Here is a 26,344-nt window from a genome sequence, read left to right on the forward strand (position 1 = left end):
AGTTGAAAGCTTAAATGTTATCATGGACAACAAATACGATCAGTTGATTGTTTTGAGATGACAGAATCACTTCATTCATTTTCAACAGAACACTGACCCGAGTCTGAATAATCATAGTTTGTCTGTCAATCATTCTTTCAAGTTAAAAAAAGGGGGGGGAGGGGACGTCTGGGTGGCTCAGATGGTTAGGCATCTGCCTTTGGCTCAGGTCATGATCTCCAGGTCCTAGGATCGAGCACCACTTCGGGCTCCTGGCTCGGCAGGGAGTCTGCTTCTCCCTCTCCCTCTGCCTCTCCCCCTGCTTATGCTCTCTCTGTCTCTGTCTCTCTCAGTTATAAATAAATCTTTTTTAAAAAGAGCATTCTATGAAAAACTGGTTAGTTTAGCTTGCAATTCAATCACGCAAGTGCTTTTCCTCACGACACTCATCATACTTGAGTACGCAGTCGAAGTGCTTTATACACCCTTCCTATTTTGTCACACAGACTATTTGAAAAGACATGTACTCAAAGCATTGAAATTTAATAAAAATTAATAATCTTTACTGTTTCACCAAGACATTCTTAAGTGAAACTGACATTTCTTCTACCAGGAATACATTGGTGATGAAGAATAACATGAATATAAGTTTGGTGCCACTGCCTTGATCCGAGCTAAGGTGTCAGCATTTTTACCCACTATCGCTTTTGCTCCATCAGGGCAAATGTCACCACAGTGAAATGGCAAATAACATCTTAGTATTATCATGCAAGTAGTCTTGTCTGAGTCCCCTGAATGAATATTAGTGGCCCCCAGTGGTCTTTGGGTCACACTTTTAGGGCTGCTGGTCTAGGCCAAAGCTGGAAGGGGAGGTAAGCAGGAGGGTGAAGATGAAACTTTTAAAAAAGATTTTATTTATTTATCTGAGAGAAAGCGAGAGCGAGCATGAGCGGGAGGGGGGAGGGCCAGAGGGAGAGGGAGAAGCGGACTCTCCACCCGAGCAGGGAGCCCAACGCTGGGCTCTATCCCCAGACCCTCAGATCATGACCTGAGCCGAAGGCAGACACCCAACAACTGAGTCATCCAGGTACCCCTGGAGATGAAACTCCTGTCCTGCCCATAGAGGAGGCAGCTGGGAATAAAAAGGAGGAAAGAATTTCTAGATTTCTTCCCCCAAGGACCTCTGCTGTACCCCTTCTTCTCCTGACCTGCCTTGCTCCTGAGCTGTCCCAGCCAAGTCAAAAGTTACCCTCTAAAAGTGCCCCCTTCTGGGATTTTTGGATGCTCTGTCTTTGCAAGGCCAAAATACTAACAGAGAATCTCATCGTGGCCCTTACACCTGTCATGGCTGTTTGCTACCCAACACTAGAGCCCCAAGGCTCTGCTAGACTGAATAGTCTCGGACTGACTTCTCCGCCATCAAAAGACCTTCCATTCACATTGGAATGAGAACGTGCTGTGGACCCAGTCCTCTGCCAGGTGCCAATGGGAGGGAGGAGAGATGACAAAGCCCCTTCCCTGATCACCTCGTTGGGGAGGCTCATCACATCTGAAAAGGAGCTCAGATGAAAAGGCAGTGGATAATGGCAAGTCTTGAAAGCTTCCTGGTGTCAGTGTGGGTTCCAAGAGGACATGGAAGGGAGAGGTAGAATTTGAATCATGGGGGGAGAGAGGAGGCATTCTAGACCTAGGCAGGGAGGTACGGATGATCATGTGCAGGGCCTGTGTAGCAGCAAGGCCCACCAGAAGTGAGAGGGAATGCTGGTGGGGTTGGAGGTGAGGCTGAAAATGCAGGGAAAATCGTGACTGTCACATGCCCCCAGTCATGGGGTTGCTGGTGCAGGTTTGTGAACAGGGTGGAAGCTGAGTTGTAAGAAGGCAAATGTGGCCACGTGTGCAGAAAACAACTGAAAGCATGTCGGACAAAAAAAATCAACACCAATGTACCTACAGCATCTCATTTCATCCTCAACTCCAGCTCTGTGATACGGGCATGACTCGACTCCCCAGGAAACTGAGGCTCAGAGAGATTGGTTAATTGACCCAAGGCCACCTAGGCGGTAAACTAGCGAGGAGGGATTCCAACTCATGCCCGCTTCCCAAAGCCTAAGCTCTGCCTCACCACGGGGATGGAGTGGGGAGAGAGGAATAATTATAATAATGATAAAGGGCTACATAGGCTGATGGCTAAGGACGTGTCCGACTGAACAACCTCTACTCCCTCTCGTGAAACCTTCACTACAACACTGCGAGGTAGGAACCCTTATTATGTCATTTCACCCACGGGGACACTGGGAAATGGGAGGTTAAGTCATTTGCCCTGGGCCACACAGCTAGGTGTTGGAGCTGGGACGCACCTGAGTGTATCTGAGTCACGAGCCCAAGCTTTTCCATGTGAAGATCCAGCACAGATACACAGACCCCAGCAGACAGGGACCTGAGCTAGAGTGGCAGCCCAAGCCATCCATAGCAGCAGCTGGTGAGGGCGAAGTGAAGAGCTGCGCCCCATTTTGTAGTTGGAAGGTGGAGCCATTGACGGCTCCACCCCGCCCCAGAGCACTGGTGACGGGACAGGGGAGACTTGCTCAGGTTGTGACACTGGTCACCCAATTCCACTGGCCCCTTCTGCCCTCTGCCTCCTGCCACAGCAGCCCATGCGGGCGACCACTGAAGGAATCACACCCTCCACGCAGCTGTATTCTACAGTCTCCTGTGGGGGTTGGGGGTGCTGAAACAGAACAGGCCTACATTCCCATCTCAGATCGGTCACTCGCCAGCTATTTGGGAAGTCACTTCATCTCTCTGTGCCTCAGTTTCCTGCTCACCTTGAAATGGGAGCAGTAACAGGACCTACCTCATAGGATCTCCTGAAGGAGTAAATGAAGAAATAAAGAAAGAAGTGCTTAGCACAGTGCCCGACACATCGTAAGCGCTCAATAAATGCTCACTTATTTTTGTGGTGCTGATGGCTATTCTCATTAGCTTGTCGGGACCCACCTCCCGGGGAGACACCTGCCACTACTTGGCAGTATCTGGCCTTACTTAGGCATGATCAGCAGGACTCCGAGGCCAAAGGGGAAAGAGAAGAGAATGCACTCCTGAGAATTCCGTATCTTCCAGAGGCTTCCGGGACCAGGCTGGGAAAGAGGCCATCTCAGAGAAGAGGGGCTGGCGAGGCTGGCCAGAGGAGCCAGGGATGGGGCTGGATGGGCTGAATGGCGGAGGGAAGGAGCCTGGCTGGGCATGACCTTCCCCAGGCACCCTCCCTCCGGCCCCTCCTGCTTCCTCGGAGCTCTGTTTTTCTAGGCCCCTGTGGTTCAAATGAGGAGCAAATGGGGAGCTGCGAGGGGGTCTGCCAAAAGAGCCCTGCACCACATGGGTCACGGCCTGGCTCCAGCGGCGGGCCAAGAGGCAGAGGGTGCGGGAGGAGGGCTGACCCGGCAACAAACTGTTCTCCAGAGGGGACCCCCTGTCCCAGGAACCCAAGGGGCTGGGTCCAGGATTTGGCACATTTGGGACATTTGGACTTGAGGGCAGAGGTCCCATGCACCATTTGCTATTTTTGCTTTGGGGACAGACTGGGGTGAGGGAGAGAACCGTCCCCTTATTTCCTCTCTCAGAGCAGACCCTGCTTTGCTTCTTGCCTCCGCCGGGCCCCCATACTGACCTTTTAGGGCTTCCTGCCCCCCACCCCCAGGGGCGGGCCCCCGCTCGAGTCAGAGGCTGGAGGGAAAGAGTAAGATCTCTGCCAAGGTGAGCGCAGAACCTGTTTTGGGCCTTTCCACCTGCCACTGTCGGCCCTCTTCCTGAGGGCCTGGGCTCTCACTGTCCCCCCGACGGCCCCCTCTCTTCCCCGACCCCCAGCCGTGGTGCAGCACAGTGGTTAAAAGCACGGAGACTACCTGAGTTCAAATCCCAGGTAGGTCACGTTTAGCTCTGTGACCTTGGGCAAGTATTTTAATCTCATCTATAAAATGAGGCTTGTAGCAGTATCTTCCTCATAGGGTTGTTTGTGAGACAAATTAATCCATGCGAAATGCTTAGGACAGTGCCTGGTACATAAATGTTTAACAAATGTTCCCTCCTCTTACTCTGCTCCTGTACCAGCTCTGCCTGCCAGGATGACACGTCCCCTTCTCTCTGCCGACTTAAGCCGAGCCCAGCTCAACCACCCCCTCCTCCAAGAGGTCTCCCCGGCATTGCCCCTTCACCTGACCTCTGTTACGCCCCCCAGGGAGACTACACCCATTTGGAGAGCAAGGACTGTGACACGGGCAGTGCCAAGTGAATCACAGAACAACGTGTAGGCCCCGGAGTGCAAATCCGGTGACCGTGACCCACAGCTAGAAACGTATTTTGCAGCACGGCGTACGTAGTACGTGCATTTTTGCATGCTTCGATCTCCACCTCCATCTCCATGTGACAAAAGCAAACGTTTCACAGAACGACCTGCATCCTTACCAGATGTGACCCACGCTTCTAGTCGCTGTTCGTTCATTTGGCTTGATGCTGGCCCCGACCCCCTCCATCGATTTTAAGCCCTGCCATTGGTTGTGACCCACAGCGTTGTCCACGATAAGCCCGACACAAGGTGGGATTAAGACCTCCAGAGGCCCTAAACCCTGAAAGGATTAGGGGTGAAAGGCCATGGCCTGTTTACAGAGAGGAGGTCAAGTCAAGGGGAGCTGCAGTGGAGGGTGCGTGGAGGCCACTGGAGGCAGAAGCCTGGAGAAGCAGGCTGGGCTTAGGCAGCGAAAGGCCTCAGGTGTCATCCCCTTCGTAGGGGTCTGGACGTTTCTTCTAGGCAACTGGGAACCACTGGACGTTCTCCAGTGCAGGAGGACTGTACTCAGGTGTGTGTTCTAGAAAGATCACTGGGGTGGCTATTGGGGAGGATGGAGTGGAAAGGCCAAGTCCAAGACAAGGGGAAACCTCCTTGGAAGTCGTTCTAGGCGTCCAGGTGAGAGAGGACGGATGAGGCCACAGTTGAAGAAACAATGGGGTGAGTGGGGGAGCCCGGAGGAGACAGATGGGAGAAATGGTTGAGGCTTTCGCTTGAGTGACTCGGCCTGTATGACGCCGGTTCCTGAGGTAGGTACGGGGGAGTTTTGCGGGGGAGGAAATATCATTCTCAGGTTTTGATTCATTCAACAAACATTAACGGGACTGACATAGAGAAACCAACGTTTTATTTTGCCAAGTTGCCTCATTAAAGAAAAAAAACGAATATCCACCATTGCGATCATTTCACGAAAGAAAGACTATTTTGCTTATCCCACCCGCCCAAATAGGAAGGGTATAATCTCAGAATAAAAGACAGTCCTTTTTATAAGTGAATAAGTTTAGATTATTGAAAAGCTTTCCTTTGGATGTGTCTCCCGTTTTGCCGTGACCCACTGAAAAGGTCACTGTGTATCAGCCCAATTCGGGGACTGTAACTGAGAACCACAGGTCTGGCCAATGGGCAGAGGAAGGGATGTCAGCAACAGAGACCAAGAGAAGTGGATCCAGAAGCAGGAGGAAAACGAGAGAGTCGTCGTGGAGGCCAAGAGCAGAAGGAGGGTTTAAGAAAAGAGGGCTTGGCCCCCAGTCTCTTGACACCCAGAGTTCAAAGAGATCACTGAATTTGGCAATTAGGGGGTTATTGGTGACCTTTGGTGGTGCCTGTTGACTAGGAAGATGGGGCGGGGGCCAAACTGTAGTAGGTTGAGGTACATTTGAGGGTGATGGGAAGAAGAGGGAGAGGGAAGGAGGGAGGGGAGAGAGAAAAAGAGAGAGAGAGAGGGAGAACTTGTTAGGGGAGCAAGAAAACACATCTGGAGAGGGAGGGGCCTTATTTTCTGGCATAAAAGAGACCACCATTTTACAATCAGAAAGGAAAGAGCTAGTATAAGGAAACTGGACTTTCCTGAAGAGAAGGGGGAATAATGTCTGGAGGAAGGGCCCAGAGAAGGAGGTCCACGTGGATGAGGCCAAGGCCCAGATAAAGGGATTAGCCTTTAACAAGAGGGGCACCTTGTCCCCTGGGAAGGGAGGGCTGGAGGAGAAGGAAGTTGGAGCGGCCCGCCACTTTTGGGGGGATGGGGCAGGGCACTGAGGTAATTCATGCTTGAAGGCCTCTGTTTTCTCAGGGAAGTAGGAGGAGAGGGGTGGGGCAGGAACATGGTAGGGAGCTGAAGGAAGTTTGGAATGGGGCCCAGGGGAATGTTGGGGCTTCACAGGGGAGCCCACTCGAGGGTGGCTGAGGGGTACGAGGGCCCACCAGAGCTTGTTGGAGTCCGCCTGGCCCTTGTGCGGGTTTTACCTCCCTCCCTAGGCTGCAGGCGCCTGGAGGCAGGGTCCTCGGCACTTTCCTCTTTCTCGCCCCTCCCCTTGCCAGGCAGTGCCCAGCGGGGTGTCGACCGGCGGAGGTGCTCTCTCAGAAGGGCCTGGCAAAGCAGTCACTGACCAAACCCAGAGGTGCTCCAGGGCTGTTAGGGGAAACAGAGGTGGGCTCGCAATCACCTGACAAGAAGTTATGCATTTTGCTGTTCCACGCCTTTCCTTGCCAAACCCTGCTGGCCGTCCTGCTCATTCCTGTTCTGTGCCGACTGCAAGGGAAAACAGCCAGGCTCCCACATTTGTCCAGCGACACTTGCAGGCCTTAAAAATCCTTCAGGCTGGGGAGAGCCCACCGAGAGGGGCCAGGGGCTTCGTCTCCCATACACGGAAGGAGGAATGAACACAGGTTCAAGGGCGGAGGTGGCAAGATGGGTGGCAATGGCTGAGTCAGCTTGGGCTCAGGAGTAATGTCTCCCTCTCCTCCCTTTCCCTCTTCCCTCTTCCCTCCTGCCTGCTTGCGGAACCCACAGCCACCTAGAGGTCAAAAAGATCCCGGGGAGTGCCAATAGGTTGGCTTCTTTCTCCTTCGCAGGCCCCGGTCCTTCCAGGCCTTTCTTCCACCAGGCTCCTCCCCCTCAGCCTCACTCCTCCTTGGAGCTGGCGAGGCCAAGCCGTACCAGCAATTTCTCATCCTCTGGAGGTCAACTGAGCAAGAGCCCTCAGAGACTGATAGGAACTCAGGGCTCCCCAGCAGCCCTCCTTTTCCCCTCCCTGGGACCCAGGATCCAGCCTGCCTCGCACAAAGCAGGGCCAGAGAGCTTACCTCGGTCCGAGGCCACGCATGCCACTGCCCTCATTTCAACACATATAATAAACCTCTGTTTATCGAGGGCTGGTGCCATGCCAGGCCCTTGGGTTAGGTGGCGGCTGGGCTGTTAGAAAGTTTTCCTTGGATGGAGCCAAAATGTGTCTCCCTGTAGCTTCTGCCATGGGCCTCGGCCTCGCTCCCACAGAGCATGGGTCATTTCCCCGAGAGGGTTCTCTGCTCCCCGGATAGGCATTTCCTTCTCTCTTTTTAATTTTCCCATGTCTTTATTTTCTCTTGCCCAAAGAATAGCAGGATCCTGTGCAACTTTTGCGGACGTTCAGAAAAGCGCAAAGCAGGAAGTAAAAATCTCCCACAGTCTTATTCCCAGAACTGACCGCAGTCACCTTCTTCCTTCTTCCAAGCAGCCTCCCCCACCCCCCCGCCCCCGGCATCCTGGATAGTCTCCACTTGTTTTCTTTCCCCAGTCTTCCACCAAGCCAATTTGAATGTGCAATTGTCTCACTGTTCCAGGAGTTGTTGAGCCTGCTTTCTAAAGTGAGGCATTTGTCGATGTTGTTTCCAATTTTCCTTTGCTACAGAGCACACGGTGGGGCTAGAATTCGAAGTGGGGAGGGGGTAGGGGGTGGGCGAACAGAGAGAAGAGGAGCCCCTGAATCGAAGTGCTCAGGTGATGTTAGGATCTGATGTTCTTTCCCACTTTCTGTGCTGATGACTATCCTTCTAGAGCCTGATTGTGAGTGCCTGCTTAGTATTCACGGGCAAAGGCTCACCCTAATGAATGTAGCTGGTTTCCTAATATTGGACATTGAGGTGGTTTCAAATTTTGGACAATCACAAACCCGACCAGGATGAATACCCAAGAAGCTAAATCCATGCTGCTGCTGGACGCTGGGGCTCCGGAGGAATATTCCGGGACTTCTAAAGCACAAGGAGGCCGCCAACGGTTGTAACTGGAAGCTTTTTGGCAAAGGCCCAGAAGACTGGCTAAGGCCAAAGACTGTGCTGGAACGGCTAGGCTTGCCCCCCGCCCGGGGGTCAGTACCCCTTTACCCAGCAAAGGGTGTTCAGGCTGGCAGGGCCCCTTGAGGCCACTGGACCTGCACTCTCGTCTCACACATGAGGGAACAGAGGCCCCTGGGCCGGGGATGGTTCTGAGGCAGTTTAGCGGCCAGAAGGAACCCTGCCTCACCCCGCCCCCTGCCCCCACACACACACACCCCCGCCAGGACCCTGGCTCCTGGACTGGGGGCTGAGCTCTGAGACTTGGAATCTGACCTCCAAGCCCTGAAATGCTGCCCACACTCCTTTACCAGACCACTTACTGCTGAGGCCCGAGAGGAGATTTGGGCACTTTTGCAAAGGAACCGACCCAGAGAGCATAGGGTGTGGAAGGAAGGCTTGAGGGTCACCCCACAGGCAGCTGGACCTGCTCCACCCCCAACCTGCTATTTTCCTGACCCAGGTGGCATGCTTAATGGCGGTCACCCTCTATCAGGTCCACTTGGCACATCTCTTGCGGGTTTTGAGCCGAAATAATGTGTGAGTCCCTCACTCGCCTTAGCCGGGTCAGCTGTCCCTTTTTGCTGGGAACTGGCTTTGCCAAAGGCCTGTCTCTCCAGGCCTCTGTGCCTGACAGCTTTCTGTGGTTTGGGGTGCTAATGAGCTTCCCGCCTCTAGCCTTGCTACTGCCTGGGGAATTTGCACAAATGGTGTGTGATTTGCCCCTTCTGTGTTTTCCTTTCTGACTTGGAGGTAAAGAAAACCCCTCACCCCCCACCGACTCTCTGTTTATTCAACTGGGAGGGCTTTCATACCCAGAGACCCAGCTCCCCCCTCCGTGAGCTCCCTGTTCTAAATCCTCGTCCCTCCTCCCAGGTCCCCCAGCCCTGCTCGGCCCTGAATAATTTATGAGTCCAGGCAGGCCTTATAAAAGGGTCTCCCAGGAAAGGCCAAAAGAATGCAGGAGGTTCTGAGAAATGAGAGCCCCTACGGCCTGCCTGGCCTCGACCCCCTAAGGATGGACCCTTCTGTTCCCGCTGCTGCTGCCCCGGTCCCAGCCCTGGCCCTAGCTCCAACCCCTGTGCAGCGCCCCCGGGCACTCCTTGACCTATTAAGTCCATCGCCCCTTGTCTCCTCTGGACAACGAGTAGGTGGCAGAGAAAGGTAAGTGGAACTTGGCCTCTGGCGACCCCAACTCGGGCTTAGTGGGGTCCCGGGATTGGAAGGACAACGAAATGGATGAGATGGCCAGGGTGCCCCCGCTCTCTGTGGAGGGGTAGGGCAAGGCCTCACAGCCCCCAGAGACTGCCCCTTCCACATCTCAGGCTGGAGTGTCTCAACTGGCTTCTCGCCTCACTCATCCCTCTGGGTGGCAGGAGGGGAACAGGGGGTATTGCCAAAGCTGAAAGCCAACCAGCCAGGCCCTCGTGGGCCAAGTGGCTTAGTCCACTGAGGCTGCCACGGAGTGTGGCCTCCATATGACCCAGGCTGAAGAGGGGGTAAGAGAGGACCAAAGTCCCAAAAGAGACTGGGGGGCAGTCTCTTCCCTGACCACGCCTTAAGATTCCCATTTGCTTTTTGTCCGGATCTCTGGGAGTCTAGTGGGGAAGCAGTGGGCCCAGGAATAGTTCGGGCCCCTTTCCCCAGCGCAGGAAGATGGTAGGACTCTCAGCTCTACTTCTTGGAGTAGGAGAGCCAGGGGCCAGATATTTTCCACCCAACCCTCCTTTATCCCTCTAAGCATGTAACAGTCAACAACCGATGAGTGAAATGCCTACTGTGTTGTACTGGGCACTGGGGATTCAGACACGATCAAACGTAAGTCTGCCCCCAAGAAGCTCAACGGCGAGTAAACAGATCATTACAAACCAGCGTGACAAGAGCAATGATCACATTGTTGAAGCAGGGGGGAGGAGCACTGACCTGGGCTCAGGGGCCTCATGACAGGCTTCCTGGAGCCCACATTGGAGCCAAGTTCCGTTCTCCTTCCTCCACAGATTGATCTTGCCTCTTTGTCCTAGAGGAGCTTGTCTCTGGAGGCCCTGGCTGTCCTCTACAAGTGACCTGCCGGGGCAGGTGAGGAGACCGGTAGATTCGGTGAGTTTGAGCCCTTGTGGCCCACGGTCACGTGCATAGGCAGCCACGTGCGTTCACAGTGGCCAGGCAGGTCCCTTTCCAGAGCACCCCTGCCCTCGGGCCAGGGCTGCAGACGTGGGAAAGCCTCTCCACAGCCTCGGTCACGTTTGATTCCACAACAGCTGGGGGAGGAGGGCCGCCCTGGGGTTTCTGCTGCAATGGGAAAGATGAAGAGACGAGTGCCCAGGAGAGGGGAGGGATTTGGGCAGGCCCCACAGCTAGCCTGTGGGAGAGCTGGTGCTAGAATCCTGGTCTCCTGGCATGCAGCCCCAGGGCTCTCCTCCTCCCTCCCCCGCCGCCGAATCTTTGCGGCTCAGTAGAACTCTGTCTCCTGGCCAGTCTCCAAACAGGTGTTAGAACAGGGGCAGGAAAGCAAACAACCCCCAGGACTCTGCACTTGTTTTACAACCAGAACCAGGATAGAGCCCCTTGTTGTGGTGGTGGGGGGGACAGGGGCTGCCCCCAGAGATGGCTAAGGTTTCTTCTAGATCGTCTTATGAAGGGTTGTGACCCCTGGTATGGAGGAGGCAGTCGTGTGGCCATGCACTTTGAGCGACATGTTAGCTCTTGCTTTGGACAGGCTACTGGTGGGCCAACAGGGGCTGAAGTCACGAAGGCTGACCCTGAGTTCCATCACCCCGTCAGGTAAGCCTGTGGCGCCCAGCTTGGAACCTGATGTAGGCCCGTCGGCTCTTCCAGTCCTCAGAACAGCCCTGTGGAGCCGGAGGAGGTAGGCAGTGCCAGGATCGCTCTTTCTTAGACCAGGAAACTGAAGCCCAGGGTGGTTAAGGGAGTCGACCAAGGTTGCCTTCTTTGGAGGATCTGTCAGTGACCCCTAAGAATAAGCCCCTATGGGCGGGGTCAGCAAAGGAAGCCTTAGTGGGACATGGAGGACACAGGGCTAGAGAATTCTTGGCTAGAAGACTTCTGAAGTGGGGGGCTGCAGGGGGGAGAATGGGACCAATGTCAGAGTTGACAGATACCGGGGCAGGGGCTCCCCACAGCTCTAGGCCCACCAGATATGACCTTCCCGCCTGGGGCCATTTTGTAACCATCTAGAAGGTTCTGTTACAATGCTTGCTTCCTTCTTTTCCCTTTCACCTCATTACTGCAGGCAGGAGAAGGAATTTAGGGGTTGACTCCCTTCGTGGCCTTCCTTGCCTCTCTGCACGTAAAAGACCTAAGTCAGGGGCCATATTTCTTCTCTGTCCACAGGCTCTTCTGGCCTAAAGCACGCTCCTTTGACTACCTGTACAGTGATGGGGAGATTTTACTGCAGAACTTCCCCGTCCAGGCAACCATCAACCTATATGAGGACTCAGACAGCGAAGAGGAGGAAGAGGAAGAAGAAAAGGACAAAGAAGAGGAGAAGAAGAGGAGACAGACGAAAGGGGGCTGGAAGAGTGTGTGAGGGTCCCGGGGTCAGCCCCACACACGGCCACAGCTCCTCTTCCTTCCCCGCTCCTGACGTGCCCAAACTGAACCGGTCAGAGTCTGACTGGGGTTCAGTATGACTGGCGAGGCTCTAGAGCATCAATGAGCCAGGAATCTCCAGACATAGCTCTCTAGACTGTAAGTTGGGTCCTTGAGTCCCCAGCTCACCGCGGTGATATTCAGCTGGCCTGTGGACCCAGGCCTCTGGAACCTCATTGTCTGTGTTGTCGTGAGACAGTGAGAGGGTCCAAGGAGCTCTGGGGGAAGACCAGCTTTCTGAAGCTCCCCCAGAAGCAGATCAAGACAGTGGCTGCCCATGCAGAGAGGACCAGTTACTCTTCGGGGTTCTTTGACTCCCCAGCCTTCCAGCTGGCTCCAGAGTCCTGTCTCCCCACAGAAGACCTGACTTCTGGCTTCGCCTCCAGTGACACCAGCATCAGATCCAGGCAAAGTGGGGGCACCTCTCTGAAGAGCCTTGCAGGAGAGGAAGGGGGCATCTAGGAAATCAGCTTGCTTTGGGGACCTCCCTCCATTTTGCCTGCTATCCACTGGGGTCTGTGTGTTGGTATGAAATGAATCAGGAGAAAAATAAACTAGATGATGGGTGCCCTTTTCCTGGAACTGTGCTGATTTCTTAACTGAACTCTGGCCATGTTGTGAAGCCACAGGCAGAGGGTCAGAGACCAGCTCAAGGCCAATTCAGTACCCTACCTGAGGTCAGTTGACAGATTCTACTCCATGGGGATCCAGGGCCAGGGACTGACCCAGCATGGGGCCAGGCTTTCTCTGTCAACTTGTGAAATCAGGCAGGCTCCATTAAACTTCAAAGGCAGCTTAGGGAAGGAGCAAAAAGGCCCCCAAAAAGCAGCTTGAAAATTGGGAGTGTGGCTGGGGGGAAAAGTCAGAGGTACAACCTCAGTTGAGCTCTGGAGACGAGTGTATGCATGCGGGGAGGGGGTTCAAGAGGGGGCGTTATTAAGTCCCGTCAACTTTATCTCCTTGATTCCCTTTGTATCTACCACAGCTCAGGTCCTCATGCCTATCCCGTCCCAATTACCTCAACTAATGTTCTTGCCTCCGCAGGCGCCTTTGCCATGTGCCCTCCCCACCGGTCACAAGATCAGACCATAGCGTGCTCCTGCCAAAAGCCCTGCCGTGGCTCTTCATTGCTTCCCCAACAACTGGGACTTACCTTTCTTTTTTTCTTTTGGTCACAGATCCTCTTGAGAATCTATGGCTTTTCTATTCATATATTCACCAATGAAGTCCTTAATTTGATATTCTAGGCTGTTCGATCACCTGGTTCTTGCCTGTCTCTTCAGACTCCTCTCTTGACAGTTGAAGCCTATGGCTCCTGTCCTTGAATGTGTCATGTTTTTTAACACCTTTGTGGCTTTAAGCCTTTGTCTGGAATGCCTTACCCCTTTCGTAAGTCTGGTAAGTTCCCCTTCAGCCCAGAGGACTAGCTCAGACACCATTCCTGTGAGAAGCCTCCCCAGACCTTCAAGTCCAGGTTGGGTTGCCCCCATATATTCAGGACCTCGTCTACCATAGCATCTGCCTCTGTCCCTATGTGGCTGTGTCTGATATCCCCATGTGACTTTATCACACAGCACGCTGCCTGGTACAAAGGACATGCCCAGGAAATGTTGAAGGATAAAGATTCTCGGGTCTTCTTAAAGAACCGCCTCTATCCCTCCACTTGCTGGTCTCCCGTATCTTTGCTTAGCTACAAACAGGACCGGCTAATGTCATCTGATTCAGGACCAAAATGCTAGCCATTTCTCTCCTCCTTCAACTTGAGATGGGGCTGCTTTAGTTCTGAGCCCTCGCTGCGAAGTGCCTGAATTTGGACGGACCTGAGCAGACCACCAAACTCACACACGCTGGTGCCATCTATTGGTCAAAACTTAACCTCATTCCTTAATCGAGGCCACCAGACAGCTGAACTTTGGCTACTGGGATTTCTGGAGTCCATTCTGTTTCTGTTTGTAAGTAAGGCGGGCTCTACCGTGCTCTGGCTGTATGACCTTGGGCAAGTTACTTACCCACTCAGAGCCCCAGTCTCCTCATCTGTCATATGGGGAAACTAATACTTCTTCTCAGGGCTGTTGTGAGGATCCCATGAGATAATACATCTAAAGTACTTAGCACAGCCCCTGGCACATAGTAAAAGTGCTCGATAAACACTAGTACTCATCACAATTATAGTTTTAGTGGTGGTTATTATTAATTTTATAGCAGACGGATAAGCAGAGCTTATCAGTAGAGTCAGCTAATGACTGGTTTACTCAACTAATGACTGATTTATCCTGATCCACCTGATCTCCCTGGCACCATTTCGTTTAGCAGTTGAGGAATCTTTGTGGTGTTTGGTAAAAAACAAACAAACAAACAAACAAACAACAGAGGTCAAATGTGGCTTCCTGGGCCACTCTCTGCAGGTTTCTGGTCCCTTTTTCCTAGGACAGAGGCTTCAAAACTTCTTTTTTGTGCTTTAGCAGGAACACCCTTCTTTTTTTTTTTTAAGATTTTATTTCTTAGAGAGAGAGAGAGAGAAAGCAGGAGCAGAGTGCAGGGCAGAGGGAGGAGCAGACTCTCCGCTGAGCAGGGAGCCCAATGCGGGGCTCGATCCAGGGACCCTGGGATCAGGACCTGAGCTGAAGGCAGACGCTTCACTGACTGAGCCACCCAGGCGCCCCAGGAACACCCCTCTTTGGAATTGAGTACAGCAGCCCAATATACAAACCAAGTGAAGATGGAGTTGCCCTGGTGGAAGGCACAATGGCTGATGCAGAATTCCCATCCTGCTGTCCTCTCCCTTGTAAACTAACTCTCTCCATTCCTCTGTGAGGCACCCACAGGGATCCCTAGATTGTTGGGAAGACCCTTTGGAAACCGCTGTCGCAAGGGTTAAAACAAGATTGATTTGAAGTCGAAGGGGGATTAGTATTTTAACATGTCCAGTGTTCCGTTTAAAATCCTTGTTTTGGGTCCTAAGCTCCCCGCATTTCACAGCTCAAAAATTGCTTGAGTCCTTGTACCATAGGTTATAGGTATTTGAAATCCTTGGAATCCCAATATCCTTGGTTTTAGGGTATTATATAGCATAGAATTACAAATCCCTAAATCCTCAGGTGCTTAAAGACCCTAAAACCCTTGGAGCAGTAATTCTTAAGTCAGAATGAGCTCCTCTCACTTTCCCTCCCCTCCTCCTCCTCAGTGCACACGCACTATTGGTCAGTGGCAGACATTTTGTCTCCCTTTCCTCCCAGGCCCCTGCCCTGCAATGGCTTCCAATTCTCCTCCCCACACATGGTTGCTAAGTGATTGGAATTCACTGTTATGAGTAACCAGAGCCCAGTGTGAGTTGCTTTGTCATCGGTGTATCCGGTCCTTGTAGCAACTTCAGATCCAGTACACAGACTCAGGAGAGAAGTCTCTGTGCAAAACTCAAGAGTCTTTCCTCCAGCTCCACGACAGCTGGCCCATCCTCGCGCCCCACACTTCCTTACCCCAGCACTAATGCCTCTGGTTTCCCCCACCCAAGAGCAACGGAGAGAGGACACATCAGTTTAGTGGGAGGCTGCATCTGAGCTGGGCTTTGAAGGATGGGCTCAGGGAAAGATGGAGGGAGAACACTTTCCAGAAGGAGGCAGCAGTATAAATTCCTTCATTACACAAATACTCGTTGAGCACCTACTCTGTGCCAGGCATTAATATTGTAATGATTAAGAGTATGGGCTTTGCAGGCAGATGTGCCCGTGTTCAGATCGCATTATCTGCCGCAGGATGCCTTTACCCATAGGCCCACTCCACTCAGATGTCAATGAGCTGTCAGCTCTCTGCTTATTCTCCTCTGTCTCTAGGCAAGGAAAGCCCCCTTCCCTGCCCCAGTGGGTATCACCAACCCCCATCTCTCCCCTCCCCCCCAACTGAGCCTGTGTGTTCATCTAGTGGGCACTTTGTCTCCTTTCTGCTTCAGGCCCCTTGTTGTAAAAGGGTTGCCGATCCTACTCCCAAACAAGGTGGTCAGGTGGCCCGAGTTCCCTGTTTGGATCTGTCAGGAGCCTGGTGTTGGGTACTGTGTTTTTGGTTTACTCCCAGGTGGGAAAGCTTCTTGCAACCCCCACGCAAAGCGCAGAAACCCAGGTACAAAAGCCTGACAAAGAGTGAGTACAACACTCTTTGCCATCTACTTGCTATCCACGTAACATCCACGATCGCCTAGGAGGTAGGCACAATTATTATGCCCCTTTATGAATGAGAAAACTAAGAGTTAGCAAGGTCTTTGTACCTGGGTTTGTGTGCTTGCATGGAGGTTGAGCCTTGCCTGCTGGGGGTAAACCCAAAACACAGTAGGCGACACCAGGTCCCTGACAGGTCAGAGTAGGAAACTTGGGCCACCCTTTTACACCAGGGCGCTAGGGAGGAAAGGAGACATCTTGCCCGTTAGATAACCACGTGTGCATGGTTGGGGGTCAGTGGGTCAGAGATAATAACACTGAGTCAGAAGAGGGAGCTTTCCCTATCCAGAGGGAATAGGCAACAGGGTGGCTAGGAGGATAAGAGTTACAACAGCAGATAATCATTGATTTATTTTATTTTATTTAAAGATTTTATTTATTTATTTGACAGAGAGAGAGAGAGAGAGAGAGAGAGAGAGAGAGAGAGAGAGCGCGCAAGCAGGGGGAGCAGCAGAGGGAGAGGGAGAAGCAGGCTTCCCGCTGAGGAAGGAGCCTGATGCGGAACTCGATCCCAGGACCCTGGGATCATGACCTGAGCCAAAGGAAGATGCTCAGCTGACTGAGCCACCCAGGCGCACCACAGATAATCATTGAATTCTTACTATGGACTGGGTGCATGGCTAGGAACCTGACAGGGATGAACTCTTGTAATATACCAACCCCGAAGGAAAGGTACAGTTAGGAAAACTGAGGCTTAGAGTGTTTTGGTTTTTTGGGTGTTTTTCTTTTTTGCCCCAAATCACACAGCTGGTAATCCATGGCACCTTCCAAGTGCCAGGCACTTTACATGTATTACCTCACGCAATCCTCACAACAGTCCTGAATCGTAAGCGCTAGGTACAGATGAGAAACCTGAGGTTCAGAAAGATTAAGGAATCTGCTCAAGGTCACACAGTTAATAAACGGCTGAGCCAGTTTTTGAGCGATTACAGCACGTGCCTCAGGTTACCCCACGATGATAAGCAGCAGGAGCAGGATTCAGGTCTGTTTCCTTCCAGAACCCCACGCTTTCAAGGGATGAAATCTACAGGCTTGAGGAAGGATTAAGTCTGTGGGAGTCCAGGGAGAAACAAAGGTTCACTTCTGGCGGGAGGGAAGTGAATCAGAGTCTAGGAATAATGCCGGGCCAGGAAAAACTGAGGGATGCTGAAAGGTGTCACCAAGGTTGGGACGTTTGGGGGCCTCCTGCCCGGCAGTGGCAGGTTCCCACAGACCCTGGGCTTCTTCGGGCACAGGGCTACCAGGGGCCAGGGGCTGATGAGGGACTTCTGTTCCTGCCCCTCAGTGCTGTGTGGCCTCTGAGTGGAATGGGCCCTGGCTGGGCATGCTTCCTTCTGGCCGAAGAATCTGGGCCCAGAGGGAGGAACTACCCATTGCCTAGGTGGTGCGCCAGGCACTGAGCCCTGCACCGCACACACTTTATCCCAAACAAGGCTCACCAAACTCCAGAGGGTGGGTGGTGCCATGCTCATATTGACAGAGAAGGAAATGGCTCAGAGAGGTTAAGTGACAGCCAGGATGTGGGAAAGCTGAGGGGAAACTCTGGCGGTGTAGATACAGAGTCCTGGCTCCTAACTACTAGGCTCCTCCCACCCTCTACTGAGTCCCCCAGGGAAGTCCTGAAAGGCCCTTAAGGGCATGCAGCCCGCATGCTCTCCTGTGCCAGACATGGAGGAGAAGCATGTAACCTGCCACGCAAAGGCATTTCTATCCTCATCATTGGGGACACCTGGGGCCTAGAGCCAAGTGCAAATTAAAAGGAGGTTGAGGGAAAGCCCAAGAACAAGCTGGAGTCAAGCTCTGGGTTCTTCCCAAAGCCTTCCAACCCTGGGAGAGAATGGCCAACTCCCACAAGGCCCCAACAAGTTAACTGGTGTCTAGTAACAGCACGAGATGCATTGCCCCCTAGTGGCCGAGCTCGAGACTGAGCCTGGACCTTTAGCACTAGGCAAGGGATCCAGAGGCCCACTGACCCAGAGGATTCTATGACCAGCCATTTAGCACCTGGTGGTTATGGGACAGGCTCTGGAGTCACACTAGACCTGGGTTCAAATCTTAGTTCTCCTCCTTGCTGGCTAAGTGACCATGGGCAAAATAGCACATTGGTCTTTAAACCTCGGTTTCTTCATCTGTAAGATAAGGATACTACTACTACTTTCAAGGGTTAGTGTAAGAATTAAGTGAGATAATACATGTAAAGGACTTAGAGTACTTGGCACATTATAGATGTGAGGTACAAGGATATATATAGCACTGTTCTTTTTTTTAAAAAAGGATTTATTTATTTATTTGAGAGAGAGAGTGTGTGTATGTGTGTGTGCGCCTTGGGGGGAGGGGCCGAGGGAGAGGGAGAGAGAATCTCGAGCAGACTCCACACTGAGTGTGGAGCCCAACGTGGGGCTCAATAAGGGGCTTGACACAGGGCTCGATCTCACAACCCTGAGATCACGACCTGAGCCAAAATCAAGAGTCAGGCGCTTAACCGACTGAGCCACCCAGGCACTCCAGCACTGTTCTTTTTTGACACATCTTATCATTTTAGAAGTTTCATCTTTGACTCTTCTTGATGTCCCTAACGTGCTCTATTAAGTCCTGGATGCCCCCACACCCGCTGTCTCCCAAGGCAGGCACTGTCGACACACTCACCTAAGGCTTACGGGCAAGACCCGGGCTAAGACAGGTGTTTCCCTCCATGTATACTCTCAAGAATCTTGGACTCCACATCTTTGTACATCCTGTGAATGTTAATAAGCTTGCTTTACACAGGCTCTTTCTATGTTTCAGAGCAGCTTTGCATCCATGATTTCATTTGAATCTCGTAATACTCCCCATGATATATTCCCATTTTCCTTTTTTTAAAATTTAATTTCAATGAATTAACATAGAGTGTGTTAGTTTCAGAGGTTGGGATGTTTGGGGGCCAAACGTTTAGTGATTCATCAGTTGCATATCACACCCAGTGCTCATTCCATCAAGTGCCCTCCTTCATGCCCATCACCCAGGTACCCCAATCCCCTCCCGTTCTCCCCTCCAGCGACCCTCAGGTTGTTTCCCAGAATTAAGAGTCTCCCTCTTACACTGCTGGTGGGAATGCAAGCTGGTGCAGCCACTCTGGAAAACAGTATGGAGTTTCCTCAAAAAGTTGAAAATAGAGCCACCCCCAAACCCAGCAATTGCACTACTAGGTATTTACCTAAAGAATACAAATTTAGTGATCCAAAGGGGCAACTGTACCCCAGTGTTTATAGCAGCAATGTCCACAATAGCCAAGCTATGGAGAGAGCCCAGATGTCCATCCAGAGATGAATGGCTAAAGAAGACATGGTATCTATATACAACAGAATATTACTCAACCATCAAAAAATTGAAATCTTACCATTTGTGATGACATGGATGGAACTAGAGGGTCTTATGCTAAGCAAAATAGTCAGAGAAAGACAATTATCACATGATTTCACTCATATGTGGAATTTAAGATACAAAACAGAGGATCATAGGGGAAGGGAGAGAAAAATAAAATAAGATGAAATCAGAGAGGGAGATATATTCTCATTTTTCAATGAGGAGATTGAAGATGATGGGACGAGAAGTGACTTGTTCAGCACAGGAGTTAAGACTGGACCCCAGAATCTTGTGTTGAGTCTTAGTGCTTTTCCACCAACCCTTGCAACTGCCCAGGGCCCCAAGCTCTGGCTAAACATGGAGCATCGATAAGGCAGTACATGGCTTACTGTTTGGAGGCCACATCGCTGCACTCTGACAACAAATTTCTTGCCTCTACTGAGGCCAAGTTGTATCTCTGGTAAACTCTTAAACTATGACTCTTCTCCTAAAAGGAAAGGCAGCAAGTTCCCAGGACTGGTGGCCCGAGACTGACACATCTCCAACACATGCCAAGAATACAATTAAATGTTAGATGAGAGGTTTGAGGAGAGATGAACAGTATCTCCCCAAACAAGCTGCGTGCCCTGCTGAGAAATTAACTTTTGCCCAGTCCTCACAGCCAGCTTGCTTTAGCCACTCGTCTCCTGTTGGACATAACCATCGGGGGCTCAAAAGGGCAACTCTGTCCTTAGTATGAGCACTGGGACGTGTTGATGGGCGCCATGAGCGTGGGTGCTGAGGGCAGCACCTATTTGCAAGCACCGAGGGAAGCAATATGTGACATGATTCTGGGGGTAGAGGATGCAGGTTCGACCGTCAGTACTGGAGGCTGGCCGGCTCTCATTCTGACACATTGTCAACAGCACAAGCACAGCTGAAATAACAAATCATCGAGCGCAAGACCCCCTCCTTATCCTCTGTGCGACCCTGAAGCCCCGGGAAGCTTGGTTCTGCTGAGAGGAGAATCTCGTTACTTCCCCCAGAGCACTGGATCTCTGGATGGCACTGAATTCCTCTTTCTGCTGTCACTTGCTCTTCACACTCTCATCACCATGGCAACCCAAGAGAGGGAGCCAGCATTGAAATCCTTTCCCCAATAGACGTATGTGGAAGAGCAAGTGTACTCTCCCTCGCTCTCTCTCTCACGTTCGAGAAGGGGAACATTTTTAACCATCTCTCCATGCTTCAGCTTTGGTCCATGGCAGAGAGCAAATACTCTCACCTACAATTGCAGGTGCCTGATATACCTCTTTCTTAGATCTCCCTGCGTTGGAGCTACTAATCTGAGTGGTCTGAGATGAATCATTAGGGCCACAAGGTCATCACGGTGAAAAGTAATATACATCTCTGACTATATATATAGTCAGTTCCCTCTGCTCTGGATTTTTAGGTCAGGCCAATTTGTTCTGAAGAGAAGACCTTAGCTTCTCAGATTCCGAGGGGAGGGGGTAGCGTAAGCTGCATTTTCCAATTAATTTTTTTGTAAGAACCAAAGAACCCTGCAACAGAAAGCTAGAAAGAGAAGAGGGGTTACCAGGCATATGCTGATTCCTCAAATCAAGCTTTTATTAGTATATGACATTTTCCTGCTGTTCTGCTAATTGTTCCTTGTGCTTACAGCATTCGGAGAGGAAAGCTTTGAGGAGAATGGTGAGTGGTAGGATTCAGGCATGAAAACTCCTCCTTGAACCCACAGCACCTAGGAAGGTTAGCCCAGGATTGGTCTTGTCCCAGCCTATGTCTACACCAGGCAGAGAGGGTGCACTTATTAAATCTCTTCACCTTCCACTGATCTCTGATTACCTGGCGAGCAAATTCAATTTAAATTCAAATTTCATATTGAGCTTCTAGTTGTGGGTGGCTCTCTCATGGGGACTCAGAAGTGACCTATGTAGCGAAATTGTTAGCCTGGGAGCAGGAGCTTTGCCTTGGGCTAAGAGTGAAAATATCCCCTGCTAAGACAGATCCACGTGAACTTACTTAATTAATCAAAATGCTTCTGGCAAACTGATGGGCAATTTCCACAGGTAAGAAAAGCTTAAAATAAAAATCCATTCTTTGTAAATTTAGGAGATTTTATTCGTGGCTATTTAATATATCCTGTTATTGCAAAACGTTTGCAAACCACATGGGGGCAGTTTGGTGGGAAGGAAGGGGCACCAGAATCAGCCGACTTGACTCAGGTGCTTGTTCAGGTCCTGTCATTCATTATCTGTAATATCGTGGACAATTGACTTAGTTTCCTCATCTCTAAAATGGGGACAGTCTTTAGCCTATCAACATCACAGCTTTGTTGGAAATGAGGTTTGAGTGGATGGTTATATGATGAAACCACTCTGAAAATTGTAAAATGTTATATGCAGTTGTCTTTTAATAAGCACCGTGAAAGGAACTTCAGTGTAATCGTCTGCCTTTCAAAACACAAACACAAGCCCCAGAAATTTCTGGGAGAAAAACCCTTTGGAGATCTGACATAAAAGATATTCAGGAAAATTACTAGAGAAGTTAAAGCTCGCGACTTCGCTCCTGGAGGTTGCTGAAATATTTCCGTTTTTCTGTCTGCTCAACCTTTCCTGGATACTCTGTTTCCTACTCAACTTGGGGAAGCTATCAAAGAGGCTCCGTATTGTACAAAACTGAATATGGAAGCAGTAACTTTGCTTGAATTGCAGGGAGTGGTGACTTTTGATTGTTACCATTGGTAATGGCTTACAGAATCTTCAGTTTATGCTATTTTCTCACAAGGTAGGCTGCCGGCACACTTGAGTAAAACGAACATATGCCACTCTGAATGTATTCAGCATGTTAGGAAAATGGATTTTTTTTTCTAGAAGCCACTTTGTGGATTCATACTATTTAAATTCCCCCCCCAAAATTACTGGAAATTAAAAGAAGAATCTCTAAAACAGTGGAGGAACCTACAAATAATCCATAAAAGAATTACAACACCAAAAATGGTAGGAGAAATTCCAACTGACCAAAACATTTGCTGAAACAAAAAAGAAAATGAAGGCAGAGTCATGGGAATACAAATGAAATTACTGAAAGTAAGAAAGTTTCTTCTTACTTTTAAAAAAGAGAAGGGTGGAGATACTAGTCTTTATGTAATGTACTAGACACTTCTGTGTACCTTTCCCCTCTTAGGCATATATAAAACCATATATAACATTTGTCTGTTATCCATTTTGAGTGAATTTCTGTGTAAGGTGGGGGTTTAGGTTGAGGTTCATTTTTTGCCTCTGCATGTCCAATGCATATATAAAACCATAAATCAACCCATGCAGAGTTAGTTGAAAGGAAAAATCTCTTACTACTGAATAGAAGATAAGAATTATAAACGTAGATGTTGGCAAGGCTTCCTTATTATCTAGTTTTGCAAATGCAAGAATATTACATTGTGGTTGGGGACACCGCAACTGAAAACATATGGAAGAGGGTATGATTTAAAAGAAATAGGCAGAGGATTAAAGAATTAGCCATAATTAAAAATGCTTACAGAAACTAGTATCCAAAAGTGCAAATCTGGGGTTGTGGTAGGGTGGTAACATTAGATGTGATTTTACTTCATGTTCTCTTTTTTCCAAATGCTACTTTAAAAGCCTACACTGTTTTGAGATTGTTAGGGGTGAAGGCAGTCATAAGGAAAGATTAACTTCAAAAGAGCAACAATAAAACTGACAGCTTAATGGAAACTATAGAATCCAACAGACAATGTGATGATATTGTCAAACAGCTGGAAACTTTTTAAAAATGAGAAAGCAATATACAATTTGATGTCCAGCAAAAATACCTTTCAAAGGAGAAAGTGAACACACCCACACAAATATGTCCTGTTGATTCTTTACAAAAGTGCAAAAGCAATTCGATGAAGAAAGAGCCTTTTCAAAAAAATGGTGCCAGAATAATTGGACATGCAGAGGCAAAAAATGAACCTCAACCTAAACTCCCACCTTACACAGAAATTCACTCAAAATGGATAACAGACAAATGTAAAACACAAAATTCTAAAATGTCTAGAGAAAACCATAGAAGTAAATTTGGGGGATCTACAAGTAGCCAAATAATTCTTAAATTTGACAGCAGAATCACCATAGTATAAAGGAAAAATTGATAGATTGGACCTCATCAAAATCCTATGAATTACATAAAAGACAAGCTGTATACTGGGAGAAAACGTTTGCAAACCACATGGCCAACAAAAACCTCGTGTCTAAAATAGAAAAAGAACTTTCAAAACTCGACAGTAAAAAAACCCAATCAATCCAATTAGAAAATGGGCAAAAGACATGAAGAGACATTTCAGTGGAGAGGATAGACACATGGCAAATAAACACATGAAAAGATGTTCAACATCAGTACCTATATCAGTTGGCTAGAGCTGCCATATCAAAATACTACAAACTGGCTTCAACAACAGAAATTTATTTTCTTACAGTTCTGAAGGCTAGAAGTCCAAGATCAAAATGTTGGCATGGTTGGTTTCTTTTGAAGCCTCTCTCCTTGGCTTGCTGCTGGCTGCTCGCTCTCTCTCTCTTTTTTTAATTTTATTTATTTGACAGAGAGAGACACAGTGAGAGAGGGAACACAAGCAGGGGGAGTGGGAGAGGGAGAAGCAGGCTCCCCGCTGAGCAGGGAGCCTGATGTGGGTCTCTCTCCCAGGACCCTGGGATCAGGACCTGAGCCAAAGGCAGACGCTTAAATGACTGAGCCACCTAGGCACAGCAGCTGGCTGTTCTCTTGCAGCCTCTTTACCTAGACGTCCCTCTAGGCACACGTGCCCCTCCTGTCTCCTTTTCTTCTTATAAGGACACCAGTCATATTGGATTAGGTTCCCACCCTAATGGTCTCGTTTTAATTGAATCACCTCTTTAAAGACCTTTCCAAATACAGTTACCTTCTGAGGTACTGGGGGTTAGGACTTCAACGTACACATTTGGTGGGGGTGGGGCACCATTCAGGCCATAACATTAACCATCACAGAAATGCAAATTAAAACCACAATGAGGGGGCACCTGGGTGGCTCAGTCCTTAAGCATCTGCTTTCGGCTCAGGTCATGATCCCGGGGTCCTGGGACCGAGCCCCATGTCGGGCTCTCTGCTCAGCGGGGTCTGCTTCTCCCTCTCCCTCTGCCTCTCCCCCTGCTTGTGCTTGCTCTCTCTCTCTCTCTCTGTGTGTGTCAAATAAATAAATAAATAAATAAATAAATAAATAAATAAATCAAAACCACAATGAGATACCACTACATGCTTATCAGATTGGCTAAAATAAAAAATAGTAACAACACCAAATGCTAGGGAGGATGCTGAGGAGCTACATCACTTACACATTGCTGGTGGGAATGTAAAATGGTACAGCCACTCTCAGAAATGAGAATGGCAGTTTTTCACAAAACTAAGCATGTACGTGCCATACAACCTAGCAATTGCACTCTTGGTAATTTATCCCAGATAAAGGAAAATTTATGTTCATGCACAAACTTATACATGAATGTTCATAGCTGCTTCATTCATAATATCCCCAAACTGGAAACAGTCCACATGTACCCCAGTGGACGAATGGTTGAACAAACTGGGGCACATCCATATCATGGATAAAAGGGAACTAACTGTTGATATACATAACAACCTGGATGCATCTCCAGGGAATTGTGATGACTGAAAAAAGCCAATCCCCAGAGGTCACTTTACTGTATGGTTCCACTTATATAATGTTTGAAAGGATAAAATTTAGAACAGGAGACTGGATTTGTGGTTTTTGGAGCTGGGGTGGGCAGCAGGGAGATGGATGTGGCTGTAACAGGGTAGCATCAGAGTGCCTTCTGATAGAGAACTGCTCTGCATTTGGATGTGGTAGTGGTCACAAGAATCTTTACAAGTGATAAAATTGCACAGAATGAAATACACACACACGAATACATTTAAACAAGAAATCTCAATAAGGTCAGTGTATTGAATCAATGTCAATTTCCTGATTGTGATATTGTACCGTATCTATGCAGGGTGTTACCTTTGGGGGAACTGGGTAAAAGGTATATGGGATCTTTCTATATTATTTCTCACAACTGCATGTGAACCTAAATGATCTCATAATAAAAGATTTAGAAAAAGAAGGTGAACTAAAGATATTTTCAGACAAAAACTGAGAAAATCTGTCACCAGCAGATTCATACTAAAGGAAATATCAAATATAGGTGGTCAAGATGGCAGCTTAGAGATGCAAGAAGTGATAAAGAACAATAAAAATAGTAAATCTGTTGGGAAATCTTAAGTAAACGTTGTATAAATCAACAATAATAATAATGTCATGTAAGGTCAACAATATACAGAGCATTAAATTACACAGCAACCATGGCAAATAAGTCATGATGAGAATGAATGAGGTTAAGGGGTTCATGCAGGAAGCGTGAACTAGAGATAACAAGGATCACTTCACAATGACAATAGACTCAATTCACCAAAAAAAAAGATAAAATTTTTAAATTTTGATGTACACAATACCCTAGACTCAATATTTTTAAAGCAAAACTGGATAGAAATAAAAGTTGATACATCCATAGTCATAGGACAATTCTATCATACCTCTTTCTGTCAATGACAGAATAAGTAGACAAAATATATTGGTAAAGCTATAGAACTGTGCTGTCCCATACAGTAGCCACTGGCCACACGTGCCAATTGAGTACTTGAAATGCAGCTAGTTCAAGTTCAGATGTTCTGTAAGTGTGAAATACACACTGGATTTCAGAGATAAAGTGTGGAAAAAAGAATGGGCAGTGAGAAGTGGAGACAGGCGAACTGGGGTGGGGGGAAAAGGGCGGGCTGCAACCCCTTTCCTGCCGAGACCCAGAGCCCTCTCCATGGCTGACACTGGCTGGGCTCAGACCCAGAAGCAGCAGTGAACCACAGGCCACCCCCCACCCCAACCCATGATTTGATGGCAGCTCTGGTAGCCACTCTGAGCTGGACTAGCCAGCCTCGGGGCCTCTAGGCCCAACTCTGCCAGGCGTCAGGGAAG

General features: G+C 49.4%; 2 protein-coding genes across 5 annotated transcripts in view; one reads left to right on the forward strand and one right to left on the reverse strand.

Moving 5' to 3' along the window:
• CLDN2 (claudin 2) overlaps positions 1-23,876 on the reverse strand; it is a 40,597-nt gene extending 16,721 nt beyond the window's left edge. Inside the window, exon 1 of one of the 2 annotated variants that reach the window (XM_073885719.1) lies at positions 23,763-23,876. The gene's annotated coding sequence lies outside the window, so the exon portion shown is untranslated. Of the gene's footprint in view, positions 1-7,123; positions 7,247-23,762 lie in introns of those variants that run through there. The other variant, XM_073885720.1, reaches the window with a different exon arrangement.
• On the forward strand, positions 9,114-12,310 carry RIPPLY1 (ripply transcriptional repressor 1). Of its 3 annotated transcripts, none has more exons than XM_073885734.1 (4): positions 9,114-9,292; positions 10,126-10,225; positions 10,845-10,909; positions 11,480-12,310. In XM_073885734.1, the coding sequence occupies exons 1-4, from the start codon at positions 9,147-9,149 to the stop codon at positions 11,673-11,675; spliced, it is 507 nt and encodes a 168-aa protein (XP_073741835.1). In that variant the 5' UTR covers positions 9,114-9,146; the 3' UTR covers positions 11,676-12,310. The 3 variants fall into 3 exon arrangements, with proteins under 3 accessions (XP_073741835.1, XP_025709489.1, XP_073741836.1); XM_025853704.2 differs by having other exon boundaries at positions 10,150-10,225; XM_073885735.1 differs by lacking the exon at positions 10,126-10,225 and having other exon boundaries at positions 10,845-10,994.
• Positions 23,877-26,344: the final 2,468 nt, after the last annotated feature.

Source organism: Callorhinus ursinus, unplaced genomic scaffold, assembly GCF_003265705.2.
Source record: "Callorhinus ursinus isolate GAN/ISIS: 27379988/994484 unplaced genomic scaffold, GSC_fseal_2.0 scaffold65, whole genome shotgun sequence".
Taxonomy (NCBI): Eukaryota; Metazoa; Chordata; class Mammalia; order Carnivora; family Otariidae; genus Callorhinus; species Callorhinus ursinus.